We start from the raw sequence: 25736 nt of genomic DNA, 5'->3' as shown, positions 1-25736 counted from the left end.
TGATCTTTAGAGAACTTAGTCATTTAATATATTATTGAGCAAATATCTACCATCCTTGCATTAATAATCATTTAGCTATTAATAGCCTTACAAAGAACAATGACTACTGTGATATGAATCATTGCTATTAGAGTCTAGTGGAACAGTTTAAGGATGTTGTGAACCAAAAGAATTTAAATTTGGGGACTGTGGCAGTGAGGACCAGAGCGATTTCTGTACATTCAAGGGAATTCTTTTCAAAACCTTATAATCAAACCTGACGCTCCAAGAAGGAGAAAATGATTCTAGCAAGGGCAATAACAACCAGAAAGCCAAAGTGCCATTCCAATTAAATGAACAGAGTCTGTGTGACTGGGCTGGGAAAGACCAGGCTTAAATATTTATTTCATGCTTGCTCATACAGGTGAATGCTTTTTTTGTACCTGAGCTAACTCACAATGTTCGTGAGCATCTAAAGTCTTATAAACTTTTTCCAAAGACAATAAGGAGAATAAGGAGTTAAACTTTGGCTTCTAAATACTTACCCAGAGCTTCTTATTATTCAAAGACAAAGATGTGTGCTTTAGCGGTATAGTCTACATCAAACGCACTGCACATTTTGCACACAAACTAACATGTATATATGTACTTCCCTATATACCACAATACATATATACATATACATACATATACATAGAGAGAGATTGGGAAGGTGTAGCAACTATACATGAAGGCATAATTTGTGTGTGTGTGTGTGTGTGTGTGTGTGTGTGTGAATAGATTAGGCTCTGGAAACAGTTAAACTGCAATTAAGAGATAAATGTGACTACTGCTGTCATATACTGCATGTGTGTACATAGGATATATTCTTAGTTGGTGAGATTTCTTTTCTTGGGATATTTAATTACTTTATCTTGGAATTAAAAATGTCTTTAAGGATTATTGTTTTTTTTTAGGTGGAGGAGGCAAGCCTACTTCTCACTTTGATTTGCATGGTACCACCAAACAGCATGGCCACACAGCCAAGATCCAAGCTTATGATTTAGTTTTTTTTTTTTTTTTTAACTTTACTGAACACTCAGAGAATATGGTAGTGAGTACTGATGAGTAGAAAAAAATTGTCTTACTTTATCTTTTGGAGAGCAAAACCCCCATGTTTAGTGTGCCAGAGCTAATGCCATCTCTTCCCCTGTATTCCAGCCAGTCTTGACCCTGGTTGTACACTGGAATCACCTGGGCAGCTTTTAAAAATTACCCATGCTCAGCACCTCCCTGGAAGATTCCAATAAATTGAGCTGGGGCAAGACCTGGAGATCTGAATTTTTAAGAGCTATCCATGTGATTGCAATCTGTAAGTGAAAGTTGGGATCAGGTGGTAGTAGCCTTTCTGGCCCATTCTACCTTGAAATGAATCCACTCTCAACACATTCTGTTTCTTCTGTTCATTTGGTACTTTCCACATAGGTTTTGTCACTTTGATAATCAGATATTCTCATATTTGTGTTATTAGGAACAAATTCTTAGCAATTTTTGTTCCTAATAACACAAGAGCCAAGCTCTGTGGAGTGCTATGTACCAGAAATAACACCAGATGCTTTACTGAGCATGGCTTTCCACCCTAACGATGACCATCTATTGTTATCTCCACTTTGCAGAATAAGCAAAGTTATCCTGGAGGAGAAGAGGCAAAGCTGGGATTCAAAGCCAGACTTCTCTGGTACAGAGCCTAAGCTTCTAGACACTCGGCATTCTGTTGCTTGAAGGACAGCCTGCCTTATGCCTGGTTGTCTTTCAAAAAGCAGCAAGGTAGTTGCTTCAGTGCTCAGCAGATAGAAGATGCTCACTAGGTAGCTTTTGATTGATGGAGAAGATTTTGTGATTGGGTAAAATTACTAATTATGGAAAGAATCATGCACTTGTATCTAAAAGAAATTTTGGTCTCACGTGTTCCGAAGTATGCTGAAGTTTTCATTACTAGGTTTTAAAGCTGGTCATGGGAACAGAATTGAGTTGATGTCTCCCCTATTTATTTACTTTGAATGGCTTTTGAATATATAAGATTAAAATATTTTGTGGTGATGGTTATTAGGGCAGTTTAGGATGTTGGTTAACAGTGAAAAAGTGGTTTTTTTTGGAAAAGCAAAAAGTGACTTCTTTAGCATATAAGCTCCCCTTTGGTGTCTCTTTTGAGTAATTTAGACAAATATACATCCTTTCTTAGCCTGTAGCAGCCTCCAAAAATAACCTGATTATAAATCAAGTATATCTATCATTTTTTGTCTTCTATGATTCACTTAAAAGCACAACTGTGACTGAGAAAACTGTCCTCTTTGTATCTAGGTCTTCAAGAATATGTGGGTTTGGTCCGGCATCGTGGGAAGAGCCTCAACCACTCAGATCAGAGGAGGGCAGGCTGGAGCCCCTCTATGCCTCTGGAGATGACCTTGAAGACACTTGGAAAGAACACACTTACCATCACTGGAACCACAGATGCGGGCAATCTGAAAAGAACGTCCTATAGGATAGCATAGGAAAAAATATTCTAAGCCCACCGAATTTTATGCCCTTACAAGTCGGTCCTAAGTTTACATGTTTGGAGGTTATGATTTGCTTTTCCTTATCACTCATGGGTGTGCATTGCTGATAGATGCTGTATGAGTTAGTTCTACCTGCCTCAAGGGGTCTTACCCCCATTCTTTCAGGGGTTTTCAGGGAAAAATTCTTCAGCACTCTCTCTATATATAAATACTGTATATATGATTCACATAGAGACAGTTGTTGAGGAAGATTAGTATCACTCCGGTAAGCTACTGGTTACTAAGTTTGGTACTCATCTGCTGTAATAAAGGTAAGTACAGACAGACATAGGGAACTACACCAGGCTAAGGACAGAATCAAGGCAGGTAGGAGGCGTTCTGTTGGGATGTAACTGCAGTCATTGTTAAGTATATCAATTGCTTCATGCACGCACAAGAGAATCACCCACATTGACCCTGCTGTGGAGGGTCACCCGTTTCACAAGCAGTCCACTGGAAGTTGCTGTTACATTCCTTGGGGCAGTGTTAGAAAGCAGGAGCACTAGGAAAAGTCCCATTAGAAGACATGGTATTGTAAGGGCATGCACAAAGTATGACAGCAGGTGGCTGGTTCATTCGGTTGAGTCACATACCTCTTTCCCCTGCCACGATCAGCCAAGATTGAATAAAATGGTAGAAAAACAGGGAGGAAATTTAAATATGCAATCAGGCATTAGTTGGGATGGTTGGATTTATGGTGTATTATATATTATTTAACTATACTGGTAATTTCCATTTAGTCATGGAATGATCATTTTAGCTGCTTGAGAAATTACTTTTAGGAAATGTAATTTTTCCCCTTTGCTGTAAATCTGAATGTAAAGAAAGAGGAAGAATTATGCAATTTTCAAAAACATTATTCTGAGAGAGATTATTTTAAATCTCAATTTTGAAATGAGCATTGATAAAACCATTTAACCATCATGAAATCTTGGAATCTTTCCTTGGAGGTGTTAGGTTGTTTAAGTCCTTATAGGTTTGGGATTTAGTTAGCTTTGAAATCCCTTGGTTTATAATTATTATCAAAAGGATCATTTCGATAGTGGTTTGTCAAAAAAAGAGTAAGCTATCTTTATTTAGATGTATGTTGGAGAATCGACAAGTTGAACAACACAGAATAATTTGCTTCTGTCACTGCATTTAACAACCCAGGCAATCTAAGATTATAAAAAAAAATGAAGACTCATACAAGCAGAGTAAGTTACAGATATAGATTGAGAAAGAAGGCCTGTGGTCCACATACCAAATAACTAATAAAAACAACAGTGGTGGCAACAAAAACAACCACAAAAAAACAAAAACTATTTTGAGTGTTTTCAACAATGGCAACCAGATGCTGTTTGAATGATTAAAAAGCACTCACCTCATTTGTTCGTTGCTAGAAACATCTGAAAACTTAGGCTGAAACATACAACATGCAACCACCTTTTGGTTGTTCAAAATAACCTTCCAAAGACTTCTTGCAAAACTTCCACTTTCACTCCCTTTGCAATCCCAGTTAAAACAAAACGGGTGTTAAGGCACGTTATTCACAATCTGGCTGGGAAAGTCAGTTCTGCAAGGTCAGCTAAGGAACAGTAAGATACACTTCCCACCAAGCCTGCTCACCTCGGCATGGTGCTCCTCATTTTGCTGAAGAACTTCAATGACTAGTTCAGCAAGACGTATTGTATCTTCAAGCTTTTTGGCAGGAGTGATTAATCGGCCTACATTTTCTGTAGTACAAGAGTTTGTGTTAAAATTCAGCGAAAGTGGCAGGCTACTTTTATGGCCATTAGAACTAGTGGATAAGAAATTGAGAATAGTTATCAGGTTTTTTTTTTAAAGAATTCATGCAAATGTTAAGTGCCATGTAATTAGTAGTGAGCAAACGATAAAGCCATTTTATTATTATCACCATCATTATGATACGTATTAGAAAAAAGCAGTGCTCCAGCTTCAAATTTGCATGTGAAGCTATATTAAGTCTATGACACCCCATTTCAAATTTAGTGACATTTTGTACACATGTTCTTTAAAGACAGCATAAATGTGCTATATCACTCACTAGATTGTATTTATGCTACCTGAAGTGGGAAGATTAATAGGAGTTTAATATTGATTGCTGTTACATTTATTTTTTAGATTAGTTACTAATTAAATGCTATAGCCTAATTTTTTCATTGCAGGCCTGTATAGGTTGGAATGTTCATTTTGAAAAAGCAGAGTCAAATGTCTGCTTCAGGTTGTCCAGAGCAGAGATAGAAAGGAAAAGTTGGATATGCCTGGGCCATTAGTCAGGAATAATAATTGTTAAAATGGTGTTAGGAGTAGATTATTGAACAGGTTGTGGTAGTTTGTGCTACTGTTTGTTACAACTGAAATTGTATCAGTTAAATTACAATAATGTACTAAATTTTTTTTTTTTTTTTAGTTTCTCTTACATTGAAAGTGTTGTATTTTTACCCAGCTCAAGAAGAACCTGAACCCTGAGGTGTTGCTCTCTTTTCAGAGCTGAGTTCATGAATTTGACAATGTCATTATGTTCCAAAAATTACAAACTTTTTTCTTGGGGAAAAGAGTAATATTTAAAACATAAAGGAGGTTTTCTTCTCTTTTCTGTCTTTTCTTTTCTTTCTTTTTTTTGAGACCAAGTCTCACTCTGTTGCCCAAGTTGGAGTGCAGTGGCGCAATCTTGGCTCACTGCAACTTCTGCTTCCTGGGTCCAAGTGATCCTCCTGCCTTAGCCTCCCGAGTAGCTGGGATTACAGGTACCCACCACCATGCCCGGCTAATTTTTGTATTTTTGGTAGAGATGGGGTTTGGTAGAGATGACCGTGTTGGTCAGGGTGGTCTCAAATTCCTTACCTCAGGAGATCTGCCCACCTCAGCCTCCCAAAGTACTGGGATTATAGGCATGAGCCACTGTGCCCAGCCAAAACGTAAAGGTTTTCTTGGTCAATGAAACTGTTTGGATTCAGTCTAAATTGACAGAGGAACTTGCATTTCATGTTTAGCCCCTTTCAAACCTTGAAGCCTCAGAGTCAGAGCACATGGGATATAGTGAAATAAACACTACTTAGAAGGATTCCCCAAGTAGGTACATACATTTGCAAAATAACTGCCAAAACTCATTTTCATCTCTTCATCTGAAGCAGGTATATTTTGGCTTCAGGATGCTTCTTACTAGAAAGAATTACCTATTACTAAATAGAAAGGTTTCTAGCACATAGCAGGGGGTGGGAAGAAGAGGGCAGACTTAAACAAAATCATAGGAAATTGCTAATTAAAAAAAAAGTTTCTTAACATTCTTTTATGCATTTCTTAAGTAGGTAATGAGCACATCAGGTCATTAGTAATTTAGGCTTTAATAATGAAAAATAAATTCAGTGAGATACTATGCAAAAAAAGTGTTCTAGCCAATGGGATATAAGGATGATGAGTGGGACAGGGTAAGAATAGCCAGGTATTGAAAGTCTCAGTCTAACAAGGCCTGATGGCTAGTGTGAAAATGGGTTTCCTGGATTCAAGTCAATGGAAAGCTCCATTGTCTCTGCCATACCCTGGTAGAAATGTGGCTGGATGTGGTTAGAGCCTGAAGATGGGGCTGTAGGAAATATAAGCATGTGGATCAGGCAGAGAATAACCAACACTCAGAGTAAGGAGCTGTGGGAGCTTAGGTGCGACAGCCCCATGGCCTGGTCTAGAACAATAAATGTTTAGAGAAAGAGTGTATGACAAAACTGACTTCTGTGCTTTTGGGCATCTGTCCTGTTAGCAATTTCATAGACTATCATAATTTCATTCATAGACTTTCAGGCATTTCTACAAACATACTGTGTATATATTTTTGGGTAATATGTGTAGAGTGAGGTATTTGCATTTTGATAGTAAATATGCATAGGTTACTATTTTTTATTAGTTGATATTCACATTTACACATCAATTTGCAAATTCCTCATCCTATGCTTATTACCCATTTGACACATACACCCACATACACACATCACACACTTACATACATTTTCTAATAACAGACAAGCCTGCACATTAATACAAATCTGCAGGAAATCCCACTTGGGGCAAATTTTTGAAATCTCTTTCTTTAAAAATAGAGAGCACTGTCCTTTTGGGTGGAACACTCACCAAATCTAGGGGAATTCTGGCTGTTTATGACATATGATACAGAAATAAAATAATTTCTACCAATATTTTTATGTACTTAAAAAAAAAGTCAATAATTTTTATGTTTGGAGAAATCCAAGATGCTGAAGCTAGGACCACCTGAAGATTTGTTTTAATAGGCAGTACTCTTAGATTGACTACAATAGATATCAATAGATACACATAAAGTGTGCATGTGCACGCAGCCATTCTATGAGTGTGTGCACATGTACGCAGATATGTGTATGCCTGATGTATATATACAGACAGTATGTTTAATAAAACCCTTTGCAAATTTACTTGAACATAAAACCATTAAAGTAAGCAGGTTAAGGATCCTTTAATCTAGAACACTTGATCTGCCAATTAACCCCCTGTAGCCAGACTTTCATTTACTATTAATTAGCTGTGATTCCATTATCTGTAGCTCAAGCCACATTAGTGAGACACCACACTATTTTCTTGTTTATTTGCATAGCTGATGTACTACTAGCTAAGTGGCAAAATGGAACGAAAAGTGAATTCTCTAAGATGTTGTCTTTAAAGAAAATATTGTGCAAAATCCTTTAGCACTTCTTCCCTCTCCTCAACAGAGGTCAAGGAGAAATTTGTGCTTAGAAATGATTTTTTTTTTTTGGCCACTCTTCTGCTGTCTTGAAATGTATTACAATATTCCTATCCCCCAAGCTTGCACTAGCTGGAGCACTGATAAAATGAAACTAAAGATATAGTGTACTTAAGAACCATTTCATACAATAGAATTGAAGCTCATAACACAGAAAATATTGTCATGCAAAATGTTATGTAACAACAATGTTATTTTGTGCTGACATTGAGATTTGAAAATGTTGCATATGTCAGACATAGCTAGACAAAAAAAATGTGGACATTTGGAAATAAATGCTCTCTTTTGAGTATCTCAAAACCTGTAAAATTATACTTGAGAGCCTGAGTCTCAGCTTAGTGTTCCAAACTGAAACAAAAATTCAAGAAGAAAGGTGAACAGAAAAGCAAACTAAACTAGAAAGCTGCCAAGTAGAGGAATGATAAAAGTTTACAGTACTTGATTTTGGCCTAGGCATGCCTTTGAGCCTCTGATATAACATGCTGGTCTGCGTTTAGATGAGTGGAGAAGGAGGCCCAGGAGGGGACAGGGGAGCTGCTTGGGTAGGTGAAGAGAGACAGTAAAAAGGTAGAGACAAAGTGACTTTAGCAAAGGGTGACAAGTAAGATGACAAACTCTGAAAAGAACAACCAAATAAGCAAAAATGATAAAACACAAATGGAAAGCCGCTGCTTTCTTGGTGATACTTCAACACGACGGAGGTGTGACATTGTTTGACAAAGACTCTTACCAGTGTCACCAGCAACCCCCACCCATCGCCACCACCAAGACACTCAGAGGCTGAACGCAAATACCGGATGCTTTATCCAGATGGATACACATGAATGATGGCAGCCGCAGCATTGACCAAAAAAGGATACACTTTGTACAATGAAGAACACCTATACGCTAATAGCTGCATCTTCCTTACAGATGATCAGAAATAGGACTTGATATATTAATAGTTGGAAGATCTGGCTTGTCATCCTCCATATGTTACTTACTTTCTATGTAACCTTGCACCTGCTACTTGAACCTCTCTGTGCTTTAGTTTCCTCATCTATAAATTGAGAATATCTTTTCTGTTTATCTTACAGGGTTGCTGATAAGAGCAAGTAAAGCGATCTAAGGGACAGACCTCTGTAAAGCTCAAGATGCCTACACGGTTATTGTTACCTCCACATTGTGAGAAGGCTGCAATTAATTGCTTTGCAAAAACAGATGAAGGGCCGTTATTAGTTCAAGTGAGCTAGGAAATATTCTTGCTCCCTTTGTGGAATTTCAACATGTCAAAATCTGTCATTTTAAGGGAAAATGTGTGGTATCTGATTGTTTCCAGCTCATTTAATTATTTTCAATTTGGAATTCTCGTGGCTTTTATATTGTGGGTTGAATCATATATAAAAACTTGCCAGCTTATCAAATATGTTACTTGCTATTCCAAATGTTAGAATACTGTAATCAGCACTTGACCCATCTGTCATGTGGTTTACAATATCAGCACAGCAAACATCCTATAACAATAGCCTCTCCTTCAATACAGGCACAGAGCACTATCAGCTTCTGCAATTCTTTCTCTTTAATGAGTGTCTCATTAACTTTGGACCTGCTCCTTTCTAATAGTTCTGGTTTATAAAGCAATCTGTATGGTGAGAGGGACATGCTCCATTGCCAAGTTTGCTTCTTGGTTTGCTTGAATTTTCAACTGGGAAAATTAATTTTACTGCAGGCATATAGGAAATGGAATTCTAGTGACATTAATAAAGAAGATTGAGAAATATGGATAAAATATAATATTCTGGCAAAAATCATCTATTAAAAAAGCAAGAGTTGATGAGATCCTTTTCTTGCTGGACCATTTCAATATTTAGAAGACAGGACAAAAATTACCAGTTTCCTCTTACTGAAATTGTTTGGGAAAAAAATGTGTGTAAATAGAATTTAAAAGACTCAGTTTTAAATGACAGCTATTTAAAAGGAGGCAACTACTAATCGTTTCATCATAAAAAATAGTACTCCATATTTTATATTTTTAAAATCTGGTTTCTACTGACAGCACTGGCTAAAGTTAGGCGCATATTGATAATCCATCCCTATGGGCTCTTTTAATGAATGCATGCTACCTGCAAGTGCAATTCTCAGGGAAATTCCTGCCTCTTTCTCACCAGTTAACTGAACCTGGATAGAGAAACACTTGATCTGGTGGTGAATAAAAACAATAAAGCAACCCCTGGGTTGATCCGTCACCCATGAGGCAGCAGATACATATTTCAGCTAAATGGGTCTTGATGAGAAATTCATAAAGGGATTTCCTCCTGCCAACTGTCTGTCCAGAATTCTGACAGTGACGTTTGCCACCATAGAAAAACAAGCTCCCTATTTTTTTTTCCTCACAGAGCAAAACAAAAACATCATACCTTGGTTTCCAACTTCATTTACCCAATTACCATTGCTCATGTTTACACAATTAAATCTGCTTGGCTTCCAGAGAGAGAGTTAAATGTGACTGCAGAAAAACAAAAAAAGAATTCCGCTGCATGCTCAGCTAAGCCAAGGAAGGGATGCATCCAGGAGTGAGAGACACTCCAATTAGCCCTTAAATAACCTGACCAACTCCGGTTCCAGTGAGTGAGATGCCAGTCCCTGAAATACCGTATGAGAGATGAGTATGATTGATGGAAAATCCACTTACTATCAAGTCCCAGACTATTGATATGTTGCTGAAGATGCTAGTGTTTGTATTACGCAATTACTGAAAATACATAGCCTGTAGCAATTTGCTATGATTTGGGAGTAGGTGTAGATAAAATCTCAAGTAGGAACAGAAAGCTAAGCAGATAGCCACATCATTCTATCCTGAATACCCAGCTTCCCTAAAATGATGGCTACATAGGCCAAAGACATGCAAGGTTGAAGTCTAATATAATTTCTTTAGTGGGACTATCTATTATGTATACTTGATCCCCTTGATTCTCCAATATCCACACCCTTTCAGAAGATTCCATCTCTAGGCCAGTCTAAAGCATGTGTTAATAAAAGCTGTTGGATGGATCATGAATCATTTTTCTTATCCTTTTCATTGGTGTCATCTTTGTCTCTTTCCTGTAAGGACCTAGGTGGTATAGCTTGTCCATTCTACCTCCAAAATGTCTTGATTTTATCTCACACCATACTAGATCACATGCCCATCCACACTCTTGCTGAGGGGGTGGACACGTGACTCAGGTCTCATCATTTCCACCTCAACTGTTGCTAAAGCCTCCAAGGCAGCCTTCAGTCCCTTTTCTCTTCCGCAGTTCATTCTCTGCCATGCAGCAGTCAGAGTGATCTCTGTTAAACACACATCTGAATTTGTCACGCTCCTGCTTAAAAACCTTTGAGAGCTTCCCTTCATGACAAGGGTTATGCCTTCATATGCCATAACAAGAGAGTGCCTTCATAGCAAAAGTTCAGCTCCTCTGTCGATGCTTCTACTTGACCACTTCTGGCCCTTGATAATAGGAAACTATATACATTTATTTGTCTAACTCCCCCTCTGCCAGAGAATTCTATATTTCTAGGGTCTAGAGTAGTGCTGGGGCCAGGGGAGGTCATCAAATATTGGTAGAAGGGAATCCTCAGTGGATCCTCTTCAATGCAGTGCTTTCATGAAAAATAAAATGCTCTGTGTTTGCAGTATACATATAAACTACACAGGAACTCTTATCTCTTATCCAAAGTCCCTGGTTACTTAACAAATGTACTAAGCTGAATTCTGAATAGTAAACATCATAACTTGAACTTCCAAGCCAGAGAATAACGTCAGGTGTCTTAATGCAATTAAAAACTATTTAAGACAATTAAAAATAATTTAAGTTAAAGAAAGAAATAATACTCTTGTGATGTTTTTCTTCTCTAATTTGGTAACGTATGCCAACTCAGGCTTTGTTCCTGGGGCTGAGCTGTTGCAAGTAAGAAAAGGGAGCTTAATTCTGGACATTGTGTTGAAAATCTATCCTTGTATGTGCAGAAACCTTGCTCAGGGGAGTTGACTACTCTACTCTGTTATTTTGGTGGGACTTCCAAGGAAAGTAGCCTACAGGGGCAGTCACATAAACTACACCTGGCCAACCATAGTACCTCATACTATTATGGGGACTATGATTGACTCTGGGATTATCATGTGACCCAAGCTGGGTGAATGAGACCCTTCTCTGGAATTGTATACAGTTGCTTGGAGAGAAATGCTTTTTCTTCTAGAGTCATTAGCTAGGATAAAAGGTTGGTGCTATCTGTGAGCATGTTGCTCCCCAAACTTCAACAATTAGCCGCAGTCACATTAAAGAAGCTTGTCAGCAGTTGGAGATATCAACATTTTTCATTTCTGAGGCCAACTCCTCCGTGGATTTCCTAGCTACATGAACAAAAAATATTCTCTTTTCTTGCTTAAGCTATTTGAGTTCTTTTTTCTCTGATTTAGGAGTACTACTAAGTACCCACCTAGTTCCCAAATAAACTTTTATGTACATTGCCACAAGCTGTCTTGGGGAGGAGCTTGGGGCATCTGGAGGGATGACGAATAGAGGGAAACACTGCAACAAGGCTAGGGAACACCCCAGTCAGTTATTCTTGGGGTCCAGCCTTGGAGCTACATTGTGTCCTTCTCCGGCACTATCCCCTAATCTGCAGTGCATCAAAGACCCTGGCCTGGGTGAAATCCCCTTGTACTGCATTCCCGTGACACCTTACTTGTTACTTTTACTATCATCATCAGATTGTGATTGCTTCTTTCATGCCTATGTTTTCTATTTTTGCTGTTGTTGTTGTCGTTGTAAGCTCTACAAGGGTAGGGACCATGACTGCTTTTGCTCATCACATACTCCCCTGGTGCCTGGCCATAGATCCTGGAACCTAGTGGGTGTTTAACAAATATATATGCAAATTGCAATGTCGTGCTGGAAATTTATAATAAAAAGACAATTTGAATACCTCTTATATTCCCTTGACCCTCAAAGTACCATCCCTGGATCAGCAGCTTCAGCATCACCTGGAAGCTTGTGAGGAATGCATAGTCCCAGGCTCCACCCTAGACCTACTGAATCAAAACCCATATTTCAACAAGATCCCCAGGGATTCAGATGGACAGTAAAGTTTAAGAAGCACTGTTTTATAGTTCATTTCTGAAATCAAATAATATCTTTATACTATACATTTTAATTCTGAAGAACATCATTTTAAATATTATGATATGAATAAGTTTATATATATATATATATATATATATATATATATATATATATATATATATATAAAATGAGCACTTACTATGTGCCAGGCATTGTGCTAAGATATTTATTTAGAACATGTATTTTAATCTTTGCAACAATTCTCTGGGGGAGAAACCATTATTAGCACCTTTTACAGAAAATAAAAGTGAGGTTACAGAGGTTAGAAAGCCCAGTGGAGCCAAGATAAGGATTTGAATTTGGGGTATAGTCCTTGGGTGCTCAGGCTGGTTGGGTAGTGTTTTCTTGGAGTTGCAAATATATGATTCTAATATGTGGATTCCAGATGTCATCAAGTGTCTTACTGGAAGCTCAGACCAGTCAATGGATTGTGGATGGGGCCATTATGTCTTGACTGAAAGGTAAGGCAGCCTGGTGGGTGGTGATGACTCTTGAATAGCACACAGGACAAGAGACTGGAGGGTCACTGATTACTCATTTTATTTTGAACCTGGCTTCTTTTCTCTAGGCCTTGATTTTTTTTTACCTGTCAATAATCAAGAAACCTCTTTTGGGTCATACAATTTTGTTGCTAAAAAGTCACAAGCATTTTATAGTGCAGAAGTTGAAAGTGTGGGCTTTGGAATTAAACAGGCTCATGTTCAAATTCTGACTCTACAACTAACCAGCTGTTTAACCTTGGGGAAGTGACTTAGCATCTTTCTATTACAGGATTTCCATGCATAAATGAATAAGTTCTTATTTCATTGAAATAAGAGGCACATTTTAACATTTCTGATTACTGGATGCATCTTATATTTGATAGCATGTCACAATATAGCTGGCAGCATTATTTCATTCTTAGGAGTATATGAATGATACATCTTATGATTGATGGCCCTTTAGAGTCAATGAAATATGGTAATAAGACACTTATCTCACAGGGTCATGGTGAGAATTAAATGGGATATGCATCACTACTTAGCACATACTAAATTCTTAATAAATGACAGTTTTTAATCATCATCTGCAGCATCATATCATTTTTTTTTCTTAAAGAAGAGAAAGACACTGGTTTCATACTTGTGGGTTCATGGCACATTTTAACAAATCATTTTTCTCCAAAATCTTTCTTGGTGACAGTGTTTAAAACATGTTTATCCTTGTCCCCCTCACCTATTGTAAATTATAGATGAGGTGCTAGTCCACAGGATAATCTGGGTTGGGAAACCCTAATTTATGCACCACTGAAACAAAAAGGATGAAAAGGCTGGTTGTGGTGGCTCATTCCTGTAATTCCAGCACTTTAGGAGGCCGAGGTGGGCAGATCACCTGAGGCCAGGAGTTCAAGACTAACATGGCCAACATGGTAAAGCTCCATCTCTACTAAAAATACAAAAAATTAGCTGGGTGTGGTGGTGTGTTCCTGTAGTCCCAGATACTTTGGATGCTGAGACAAAAGTATCAATTTGAACCTGGGAGGCAGATGTTGTGGTGAGCTGGGATCCCATCACTGCACTCCAGAGTAAGACTCTGTCTCAAAAAGAAGAAAGAAAGAAAGAAAGAAATAAAGAGAGAGAGAGAGAGAGAGAGAGAGAGAGAGAGAGAGAGAGAGAAAGAGAAAGAAAAGAAAATAAAAGGAAGGAAGGAAGGAAAGAAGAAAGAAAGAAAGACTTAGTCCCTCAGGTATAAGGCATGAAGAATGAGATGGTCCTCATCACAGAATGGCCAGCCATCTCGTGAGGAAAAAAGTCCTCAGTTCTTTGACAATCTTGTAGAATCTCAACTGCCCTTGGGAAAACTTTACAAAGTAAAGATTTTGTCAATGATCCAGTTCCAGAAAGGACTGCTCTGTTAATCTGCAGTCCTCCCGTAAAACTGGTGGGTTATTATACTTTGACCTTATCCACTGAATGAATGGATATTGTCTAAGTGCTCACCACATCAACTAAAAAGCCTACATGGTAGAAAGAGACAAAAATGCGTTGTATTTGGATTTAGACAGACCTGAATTCAAATCCTGCTTGAGAAAGTTACTTATCCTTATTGAATCACCTTCATCTGTAAAGGGTGCAAAAATAAAGCCTTCTTTATGAGTCTAAGGTTAAGATTGAATCAGAAGCCCTTAGCACAAGGCCTGGGCCCATAGGTTTTCTCTCTCTCTCTCTCTCTCTCTCTCTCTCTCTCTCTCTCTCTCCCCCTCCCCACCTACACATCATTCATCCATTTAACCACCCACCTACCCACTCTCCTCTTCTAACCTTTCCTCTCTCCTTTCTTTTCCTCCTATTTCTCCCTTTCTCTCTCTCCCTACTTATTTATTTCTGTCTATATCTATCTGCTGTCTATCTACAAATCATCATCTGTCTGATTTTGCAAATCCTTGGCATATTTGAAGGAAAAAGTTGTTTTATTTCAAATTCCAGTGGAATCGTGATGATGCTCAGAAAATTATGCAAGTATTTAGCCAAGAACGGAGGCAAAACAGCAATAGTAGTGTAGACTTTCTCAGAGCTTGCTGGGTTCAGAATGTGTGACGGTTTAAATGGAAATGTATTTAAAATAATAGAATTCATTTGCAGGAGTCACAGCTTTTCTTTCATAGACTAGCAGGCTTTTGCATTTTTTTTTGGAGTACTGTAATTAAACTGAACATTTAATTTCTAATAATGCCATCAGACATAAAGCATAAGTCCACCAAAATGCCATCTGCATAGTCCCATAGATTCTTAAAGCACAGTCTGACTAAAGGACTCAGCAGCTGTCCATATTTCAGTGCCCAGTATTGTACCCACTTCCCCCTAATTTGCATATGTAGCTCCGGTGGTGCCCTACCATCTCCATACGATTGGTTATGCAGACCTATCCATGTATTCGTGATCTATTCTCATTAAGAAAATTGAAAAGGGAGGAAAGGGCTAAGAAAAAAATTTAAAGGCCAGGAAAGAAGTAATTATGATTATGATTACAATTGAGACCTGATAAACTTAGAAAAAGCTTCACTATACCAAGCTTCAAACCCATCTCTGCTTTGACCTCAACTTTTAAACCCAGTTCTACCCTATTCCATCTCTTCAGACCTTTCTCTTTATTCTTGATAGTGTGATTTCTCTGCAGGGTAAACCACCAACCCATCCCTTTGCCTAAACAGCCTTCAATGACTCTTCATCACCTTTGCAGCTGAGGCCTGTGGAATCTTTCTCTTAAAAAATCCATATGCATGCAAAAGTTGGCATAGATTTCAAATTAAGAAACTTTGAACCATGAGATAGTCTGAACACAGAATTATTATGGCACAGAAGGACCTTTGAAGTCCTGTCCCTGCCTACCTTGCCATCATCAGCATCCGCCCACTAGTATCATTTCACTCTGTTTGGCAGCTACGTTGAATTAATGACAGAGTAGTTAAAAGTGTGGCTTCTGCCTGGGCTCAGAGTCTAGCTACACCAATTACACTTCTAGATGTGTGTTTTTTAAGTTCTGTGCCTTAGTTTGCTCATCTCTGCAATGGGAATAATAATAGTTCCCTCTTATAAAGGCTTTTGGGGAAAAATAAGTTAATAATATAGATACAATGCTTAGAATCATACCTGGAACATGATATGCATTAAATAAGCATTCATTATTTTTATTAGCTATCTGATTTTACATTTTTGCCCATATTACTCTCTTGATGTAGCATGACTTTTCATTCCCAATCCTAGCTCCACTTCACTTATTCTGATTCATGTCTCAAGATACAGTTCAGGTTTTACCATCTCGTGAAGACTTCCATGGTTTTCTGACAATGCCCCATTCCTCTTACACGTAATTCTACCAATAGGCTTTGCAATGTACTGATTTACACATATACACACATTTGCGCATATGCTCCATGAGACTTACAGCTGTTTTCCTCATTTACGTAGTCTCTGGCTTTTAACACTGTACCTGCTACAGGGTAGGCTCCCACTAACCACTTGTCTAATAAATGGATGAATGAGCGAATAAATGATTAAATAAATAAACAAATATCTTCCTTACGAGGGAGAGAAAGGTTCATGTGTTTTAAACATAGGTTTATGAGTCTTCAAATACTTATCAGTAGCCCTGTACTTGGAATGTGCCCAGGAATGCTTTCTGAACTGTTTTGAAATATGTTCAACTGTTAATTTTGATTAACTGATGGTTATTTTTGAGAACACTTTAGGCTTTAAAAACAATGATCTGTATTCTAATTTATTAAAGTTTCAAGTCAGCACTCTCCTCAAAATAGAATCAGAAGTTTTGGGACCAACAACAAGAAAATTTCCAAAGCCAGAACTTTCCAAGAGCTTTCCTCTAATAAAACCTCCAGCAACAGCCCCTGTTCGGTCATCCTGTCCATGCTTCCTGCTTTATCACGTGATACATACAAGAACAACATTGACAAAACTTCTATCTGTCTTGGCTGATAAACATTCATCAAAGAACACAAACTTCTCAATAGGGCAGAAAACAGAAAAAAGAAATTAAAAACAAGGAGGAAGATTCATTTGGTTAAAAAACTTTTTAAAAAATGCACGAGGCCAAATCACTGGAATCCTATGTCCAAAGATGAAATGAAGCTCCGCAGCAAACCAGAATTCTATTCCTTTAAAGTTTATGCCTTTTCAGAAATTCTACTCTATGAAAGTCAACATTAAATGGGCATGAGATGTATTTAGACAGCACAAATTAACTCCTTAAGTATTATTGCAACTCCACATGGCTCTCTGGGAGTACATACCTTAAGGAGCTATTGAAAAACAAAAAACAAAAACTGAATATAACTCAACAGTCCTGATAATTTATAATGCATATACAATTGGTTCACCTGCATCCTTTTGATTCTCTATTTGAAAGAGAGAGCACAACAAGGAGAGAAGAGAGAGAAACAAGAACACATATGCAGAATTAATGAGCAAGTGGACCAAAATGCCCCCCACTTATGTGTGATACATGATATCGGAAAGAAAAGGTTGCCCTTGGGTTCCCACCGCCCCGAAGTTTGGGGGCCAGCAAAAAAAGGCTCCTTCACAGAGGTGGAAAATGCTGCACAAATAGAAAATTAGTAAAATTAAGTTTAATGTGAAATCAAGCTATGAAACATACATGAACTCTTCAAGTGACAATTAAGTCATATGTTCTAGGCAAAGTTTAGAGGACAAGGACAAGTCAAAATCTCCAGAGGGAACAAGGAAAAGCTTCCCAGCTTGATAGAGAACAGACAGGAGGCATATAAGATCGAATTTTTACAGACAATAGACCACCTGGTGTGATCTCATACCCATAATAGTTTGGCATTTTAAACATAGGAAAGAAGGCATGATTTCGCCCCAAATGTCCTTTATCTGACACCTAATGCATTGCTCCCCGGCCTAGCTGCTACCTTTTGATTGTGTACCAGTGACAAGCACTTTACAAATTAGGGTTACACACAAGCAAAGTAAAAATGCATTCAGGTCACAGACAGAGAATAACTAAAAAACTTACAGACAAATCTGAGTTTATCACAAACAAATGGCTTAATTGTCTAACCTGTTTTAGGCTGATAAAAAGTGACTGGACTTCTCACACTGGGTTTCACAGACAGAACCAACAGACAAGCCAATGCTAAAAAACTTGAAGCAAGGAGAGTGAGTTGGTTTGGATCTGGATTTTCTTGAAATAATGAAAACAGAAAGAGTGAAGACAGCATGGTGAGGAGGTGGTAGGTACTCACGAATGGTTAAATCCATCACTTGGGAGGCCAAGCAGAAGACAGGATGCTCATACATTTCTCTCTTTTTCCCTATAAAAGAGGATTTGGGCATGCAAGAGGCTTAGGTCAGAGGTAAAGAGGTTAAAGGTCATAGGTTAGAGGAAAACGTTACATTAGCTCAAAGGAAAATAGCCACAGAGTATTTTGGGATAAACATAGGATAAAAGAAAAAGGAGCTTCAAAATTGGAGATCTACTGGATTAACCATTCAGCATGCCGTGAGTCACGAGAGAGATTGTGACCATGATTTTACACGTCTCTTTAGAGCTGTTTGCAAGAATACAATGACCAAAACATCATGAGTAAAGGGAAACAAAATTTCTTTGATTTAAGGCTCCAAGATACTAAGGATTTCAGACTTTAGTATCTAAGGCTCTTGAGGTATTTCTTCATAAACATAGTCTCCAGCAATATTACTACAACTTCTTTCCAGAATTCTCAGATAACTAAGCTGTTAATTCTCACAGAGGGGCTCGAACGTAAAACATGAAAGATTTCCTTTCTGAGGGTAGGATCAGAGCCTTGTAAAAGAAAGTTGTCTGGTAGTAATATCTTTCAAGCTGCAATGTCTCAGCCTGTGGTGGACTATGTTCATGAAAGAAAACCTGATACATGCAGCCAGAGGATGTTGGGTTGTCTGAATTAACAATCCCAGCATGCTTTGAAATTGGTGTCTCAGCCACTTTTGCAGAGGTCACATTAAAGTGGCTGAGCCAATCACGGACAAGGAAGGAGAGAAGCAGAAGAGAGCAGGTAGTGTGGAATGAGGTACTTCTCTGAAAAGAGAGTTGAAAAAAAAGGATTGGTTTCTTCAAAGAATCCCCAGACCTAAAAGTCACAGTGCAAAAGATAATTAACATAACCAAGAAGAATTGAGGCACAAAAGGAAATTACAGACCAGCTGATCTACTTTGGAAATGAATGCATTTTTACTTACAGATCTTAAAGTATGTTTTTGGATAGATTTATCTGAAAGAAGAGAGCAGATCTTACCAAAAGACTAGTAATATCTAGACCAAGACCTATGAGGCAGCAGCCATGGCAACAGAATGTTTCTTGATCCCATCCCAACTCTGGCCTTGCCTAGAATTATTAGGTACCTGGCTGACTTTACCAAATACAACCAATCATTACGTCCTGGGACAGTAAATGCTGGAATAATTATTTGCTAATATAGCCCTTCAACGACCTCTTGTTCCTCTATTTTTGTTACTCATTACCAAGTCAAGAGTTGATAAACATCCTTTTGGTGCCCAATTCTTAAGTGTTTCTCCCTGGATGCATAACAATGAATTCATTACCACTGGTACACAATTTGCATTGTCAGACAGACAAAATTGAGAGAGGGAGGACATGTAATGTACGGAACACTGTGAATTTGACATAATCTTAACCTAATTCTCTAAGGAAACAAGGATCTTGGCAGAGTAAGTGATGGGGTCTGGGCAGTTGGTTAGTTTCTTTTCCCCCCCAGTTGTCTTGAGGCAGACAATGTGCATTTGCTAGTTTTAGTCAGGTGTTGTGTTTCACGTGTGAGATAATATCAGATTCCAGAATGCGGACACATCGAGTTTTGCACACAGAACTTCCACATTTATACACTTACACCACTGGTCAAGTTGGGTGTGGCTTTCAAATCACCCTATAGCAGCCAACAGGGTAACAATGAAAAGTGATTAATACCTTCATGAATGAATAGGTCCCAGAGAACCATATCTTCTCAAGTAGAATTTACTCAAAACACCTTTGGTGATTACCGGGTCATCAGTGACCACTTCCCTAAAACTTGAGAGGGCCGTGGTAACAAGCTTCGAAGGTTTGGTGTAACAAGAATGAATGAGATCTAAAGCCCCAGAGCCATCATAGATGGCTCAGCACTAACCTGCCATTGAGCTTGAACCACCACCAAAAGACAAGGTACTTTTGGGTGCAAGAAAGGGTTAGGCAAAACCTTGATCTTGTTCTTTTCAGTTCTTGTATTACTTCCAATGCTATCAGCAATGGACAACAGAGTGCTTTATTTTCTTCTGTTTAAAGAAGGTGGCAATTCTACGGAACCCCTTCATAGGAAAACATCAGCCACAGAGCCGATATTTGGGGCCAACACAGACTCTCAGAAGGAACTTAGTTATCTGATAACATCTTATTTTCAATATTGTTCCCTTATAAAGGCTGTTTTCTGAGCCCCTATAATGTCTTTTAATTCATTTACTTGGCCACAGCCAAGGAAGCTCCCACATTTCAAGTGCTTTCAGGTTTCAGCTTAATATACTCAGATGGACAACTGTATTTGGGTGCCCTTCAGAAAAAAGAAAGACTTCCCCAGGGAGGCATATCAAAATTTAAATTCAAAACTGGGGGCAGAAGGGAGCCTTACCTTCAATTTTGGCATACTCTGAGAGCCGAGAATAGTTGACTAACGCAGCCTGTTCCAGACATTTACGGATGACTGTTTTTACCTCCTCTTGTGGCACTGGGGTAACAATATCTTTCATCAAAACCTTCAAGTAGAAAAAAGAAGGATTATTAAGAAGGTTCAAGCAAACGTGTCACTCATCCACATTTCTTAGAAGTATACAAGTTTAAAATCAGTTCTTTGTGACTTAATACGGATTGAGAGCCATGCTTAAAGAGAAAGCACTAGAATTGCAAAGCATTGGCAAAGGCTGTCCATGAATCAGGGAAGGGCTAGGAACATATCTTCAGTATATCCTATTTGGGAGTTTGAAGATAGAATATCATGAGTTTTGGCAGTTTCCTCGCTTCTATTCTGATATTTGTTGAATGGTAAACAAATCCTATAAAAATTACAACTAGGTCATTCAACCAAAACATTTCATTACAATTATGTTTATGTCTTTTTATATATATACGATCTATCTTTTACTTTTATTCTTACCCTTTCCAAGAGTGAGAGAGTAGCTTTCAAAGCACCTTCAGGTCGACCAAATGGAAAGCAATACCTAAAAAAGACAAAATTCTTCAGGTTGCCTAAATTATTACATTTTAGCATGAAATATGCTGCAATTTGATTCCTATAGCAACTCTCTCTGAGGAATGGAAAATGCTTTTTATTTTGTCACGTTGTGTTATGTTAATCTGAATTCACACCATATATGTGTGTATATAATGTATATATGTGTATGTGTGAATAATGACTAAAGAGGGACTCTGCAAATGTCTGCAGCAGAAAAGAATATTCAGAGTGGTGACATAAGGCTCTGTTTAGATTTCTATTGTGAAGGAAAACTATTCGTTAGCTCAAATGTGACCTTATATGTTATTATTGAGACTGGCGTTAAAAAAGTATTAGATGGAATTGGCTCAAATTCAAATACATTTACTTAAGTCCCAAAAGATTGATATATGGAATAGAAAAGTGGATTTAGAGGAAATTATTGATTCTGCTAGCTGTCCTTCCCTGCTTACGGTTTGCTATTGTTATGGATCTTCTGCTACTGGTAATGCACTTTACATATAGCATAAGATCAATAAAGATTTATCCAGAAGGATTTTGACGGCACAGAAAAAACTATGTCAGGTACCACTATGAGTTCCAGTGACTGGTTTCAGGTTGTCACTGGCCCTTCAGGACACTGTGCATGGGACAGAGAGACTAGCATGGCTACTTAAACCCAGACTATCTTATGTAAGCATCCGACTTCTTCCACTTGCTGGCTGGCCTGCTTTGGGCAAGTTCCTTAACCTCTCTTGTCTCATTTTAATCCTGGTTTAAATGGGGATTATGATAACTACTTTACAAAGCTGTTCTGACATGAGCTAATACTTCTCCAGCCTCCATTTGTGTATCTGGCATATAGTAAGTATTTAATCAATAGGGACCATTAGAAATGCTATTATTATTTTTCAGTTTCTATTTCGGGATCTCTGGTCCAGAACCACCAGGAGAGCATTAAAAACACCTAATTTGCTCCAAGGGAGAAGTGTGCAATGTGGTGTAAGGCTCAAGTGCAGAATCTGCTGGCTCTCTTGAGTATGCAGGGAAGATTCAATCCACCCAGGTGGATCCAAGGTTCATTCTTTCCCTGTGCAGCCAGCTAGTCGTGTTTCTGAGGCAGGGGAGAAAATGAACACTCTCCTAGGAGTCCCACTGACTTACTTTCTTGTTCACTATGTTCTGATTCACAAGATTTTTTTTTTTTAACTTAGGAACCTTGAAGAAACTTCAAATTCAACTTTTTATAATAGATTGATGACCAGGGTCAGCTCAAACATGGCAGGATTTGTTCTTTAAGTGGAAATAACATGAACTTAAGAATGCAAAGTTCTCCTGGTTATTGCAGAACCACGTCTGACTGGTTTGCTTGTTCTACTCAGTTATTTCCAAATATCCAATTTATCCTCTGGTAGATTTACAGTTTTGCAACATTAAGCCTTCTATTTATCCCTTTCCATTCTCATCTCCTAATCAAAGCCCTCAAGCCCCAGATCCTTACCTGAAATGTGTAATCTGATTTTCCAACAGAACTCGGAGTCTCTCTTTGATTTCTTCAAAACGCTCCTTTTCTTCAACAGTCACAGTTCCGATTCCATCAGGCCTGAAAGAAGACATGTCATGAAATGACGGGAACCTCATATGCTGACACCATCAAATCAAATCTCTAGCAGGAGGAAACTGTCCATTTTAGAAGGAACAACTACAATGATAGATGTGACCTCAGGAGAAGCCCAGCTATTCAGGGCTGGCTTCCAAAAGGGCTGGGTTGTGTTTGGGTTATCATTTTGGAAACATGCAGATCTGTAGCTCACTTCTTGTGAAGTGGTAAAATGTGCAAACTGGTGGCTTGCTGGTTAAGTCCAGCCCCTGAACTTGTTCTGTTTGGCTCACAGCTTAAGAAATTTGAACTACTTGGCAACATTTTTTAAAATCAGGGAAGTTTTAGAATACAATTCTGATTTCTGTTTTTTTTTCTTGAAAATGTGAAACAGCTGGCATTATTAATTGCTGGCTAACAACTTCTTCCTTACCTGGGACAAGCACTCACCGGGTCCACATTGCTAAATTGTGTTACCTATCTCTCTTGTAGGCACTTGGATTTGGGATCCCTGAATTATTTACACAAATTCCTATGAAAATCAGATGCCTTGTAAGTTTTTGTCTTTCCCAGTGTTAAACATCTTACATTGCTCAATTTTCTGCTTATAACTACAGATGTTTGGATTTATTTAAGTGCTCATGTATTCACCAAAGAACAAATCATGTTTTCCAATTTTAGTAAACTATTATTCATTGTAATAAAAAGAACTCCAATTAAATAAGTGATTTCAGTTTGATCATCGTATTCTCCTGGTTCCGTGTCACCTTTAGGTGTGTACATATACCCCCTATTTGTTATGGACCGTTCAAGTTGAAAATATAAAGGGAGGTTATATATTTATAGCTCAAATTGATCTGTTTCAAACTAGATGCAGGATAATCTGACCCACTCAAAGTCTTCAGCTTCCCAGATCTCATAGTGACTTGTTTTGACTACTGGCTGAGCCAGTTTGCAGATTGGTGTGTCACCATAAAACTTCTATTGGAACATTCTTCAGTTTGCAAATGCAAGTCATCTTGAGACCAAACAAATGGTCTTATTTATAGGCCTTCTCAAGGATCCAGCATAAGTTGGGAAAATCCTTTATACTAGACCAGTCTGACTGTACAAAAGACTTGGCAAATGACAGCAATGTACCTCCTGGGAGGGGTTAATCAGTCAGCTTTCCTTCTTTTTTGATAATACCCTATTTGAAAAATGAAAAAATTTCCTCTCTCCCACTTTATAAAAAATAACTCCCAAACAGTAAAATCCCGTTCAGTCCCTTACTTCATACTCTTCTAAAGAAAGAAGGCAAAATGATAAAAAACAGGTAGGTTGTCTTCAAATTCTCTGGTAAATCTCAAATGTTAATTTACGAAGTTTATTTAATAATTTTTTAAGAGACAGGGTCTTGCTCTGTGGCCCAGGCTGGAGTGCAGCAGTGTGATCATAGTTCACTGCAGCCTTGAACTCCTGGCCTCAAGTGATTCTCCTACTTCAGCCTCTTGAATAGCTGGGATTACAGGTGCAAGCTACCGTGGTTAACAACAACAGCATTTTTTTTTTTATGTGAAATGTCCATGAATCTACAGTTAGATCTCAGGTTGAATTTATTGGCCTCTGCAAAACATGTGATGCTTTTGTTTGTAATTTTCATACATACGCTATAATCTATAATTTCCTTAAGCTGTGGTTTTTACATTTGTTTACACAAAATTCAGCTTGTTTATGCACTGAACACACATTTGTTTATATGATTAGCGTGTGCATGCACACACTCAGTTGGGGGAAATTGGAGCAATTTAAAGGATTTTGTTTTTTAGTGGAGAATTAACCCAGAGAAAAATGCTATTAAATATAATTTTACAGTTCAGAAGGGGTTTAAAGATGACAGCAAGAAGCACGGAAGGCATTTAACATGAACAGCCAGGATATCTGTGGTCATTATTAGGAGATAAATCTCACTGTGAATAAAACCATTCATTCATTACCCTACAAGCCTTCCAAGGCAATTAGGCAATTAGAAGGCAGCTTTCTGCTCTGTGTCTGAGATGATAAAAAGTGAACATTTAGTGTATGCTTGGCCTTCTCAGTTAATTCTCACTACAAAGGATATTATTACAAACCTAACATTGGATTATATTTTTCCTTTTGTTCTGATGATTCCCATTTATAATTATTAAAAGTATCAGCAGCTTCTTCTTCCCTGATAACCTCCCCTTGGACTACTTTCTGAACACCATTAATCTCACTATTCCAATAAAAGTAAACAACTAAAAATTAGCGTTGTTGTCTCTTAAATTTGTTTCTTGATTACCTATGTCAGTGTGACTATTTCTATTTAAAAATAAAGCAAAGTCTGTAAGGTACAAGTACAGAGTTCACCAATAAAAGCAGGTGTGAAAACAGTTTTATGTCGAATGATTTCGGCATAAAATGTTAATTTGTTTGTAAATGCCAGAATTGCTCTGAAATGGTATTGGTAACAGGAGATACTATTTTACAAAGTGAAGAAAAGATATACAGGAATAACAATTTGTCAAAGATCCTAGGTTGTAACCAGGTCAGTTAAAAAGCAAAAGAATCCTTTGTTTTGTTTGATTTTACTTCATTGCTTTTGAAAACTCCGTCAAACATTAGTTTCTTGTTCATTGACTCCTATAATTTGGCAATATTAACTATACAGGTTTAGATAGATTTCTATAGTGCTATTAACTGAAAAATTCAGGTTACATATTTACTAGAGCAAAATTTCTGCAGAAGCAACAAGATACTTTTTCTAGAGCAGTGGTTCTTAAACTTGAGTAAGCCTCAGCATCACCTGGTGACAATCTGGATTGGTGGGTCCCCTAAAGCTGCTGATTCAGTGGAGCTGGGGTAGGGTTTGATAACTTGCATTTCTAACAAGTTTTCTGCTGTTGCTAGTGT

General features: G+C 38.0%; 1 protein-coding gene across 39 annotated transcripts in view; it reads right to left on the bottom strand.

Moving 5' to 3' along the window:
• The window catches only part of CADPS (calcium dependent secretion activator), a 471006-nt gene that overhangs the window by 98316 nt on the left and 346954 nt on the right, over positions 1 to 25736 (bottom strand). For 10 of the 39 annotated variants that reach the window (XM_037738038.1, XM_037738041.1, XM_037738051.1 and 7 more), the window contains 7 exons: positions 22725 to 22826; positions 21167 to 21230; positions 20645 to 20768; positions 18229 to 18297; positions 17341 to 17358; positions 4164 to 4270; positions 3149 to 3157 (listed from right to left, as the gene is read on the bottom strand). In XM_037738038.1, coding sequence (XP_037593966.1) covers positions 3149 to 3157; positions 4164 to 4270; positions 17341 to 17358; positions 18229 to 18297; positions 20645 to 20768; positions 21167 to 21230; positions 22725 to 22826 — 493 coding nt within the window. The remainder of the gene's footprint in view (positions 1 to 3148; positions 3158 to 4163; positions 4271 to 17340; positions 17359 to 18228; positions 18298 to 20644; positions 20769 to 21166; positions 21231 to 22724; positions 22827 to 25736) is intronic. The other 29 variants (XM_037738050.1, XM_037738063.1, XM_017527392.2 and 26 more) reach the window with 7 other exon arrangements.

The sequence above is a fragment of the Cebus imitator genome, unplaced genomic scaffold (assembly GCF_001604975.1).
Source record: "Cebus imitator isolate Cc_AM_T3 unplaced genomic scaffold, Cebus_imitator-1.0 Scaffold48, whole genome shotgun sequence".
Taxonomy (NCBI): Eukaryota; Metazoa; Chordata; class Mammalia; order Primates; family Cebidae; genus Cebus; species Cebus imitator.
The sequence above is the reverse complement of the archived record's forward strand: the minus strand, read 5'-3'. Positions and strand labels throughout refer to the sequence as shown.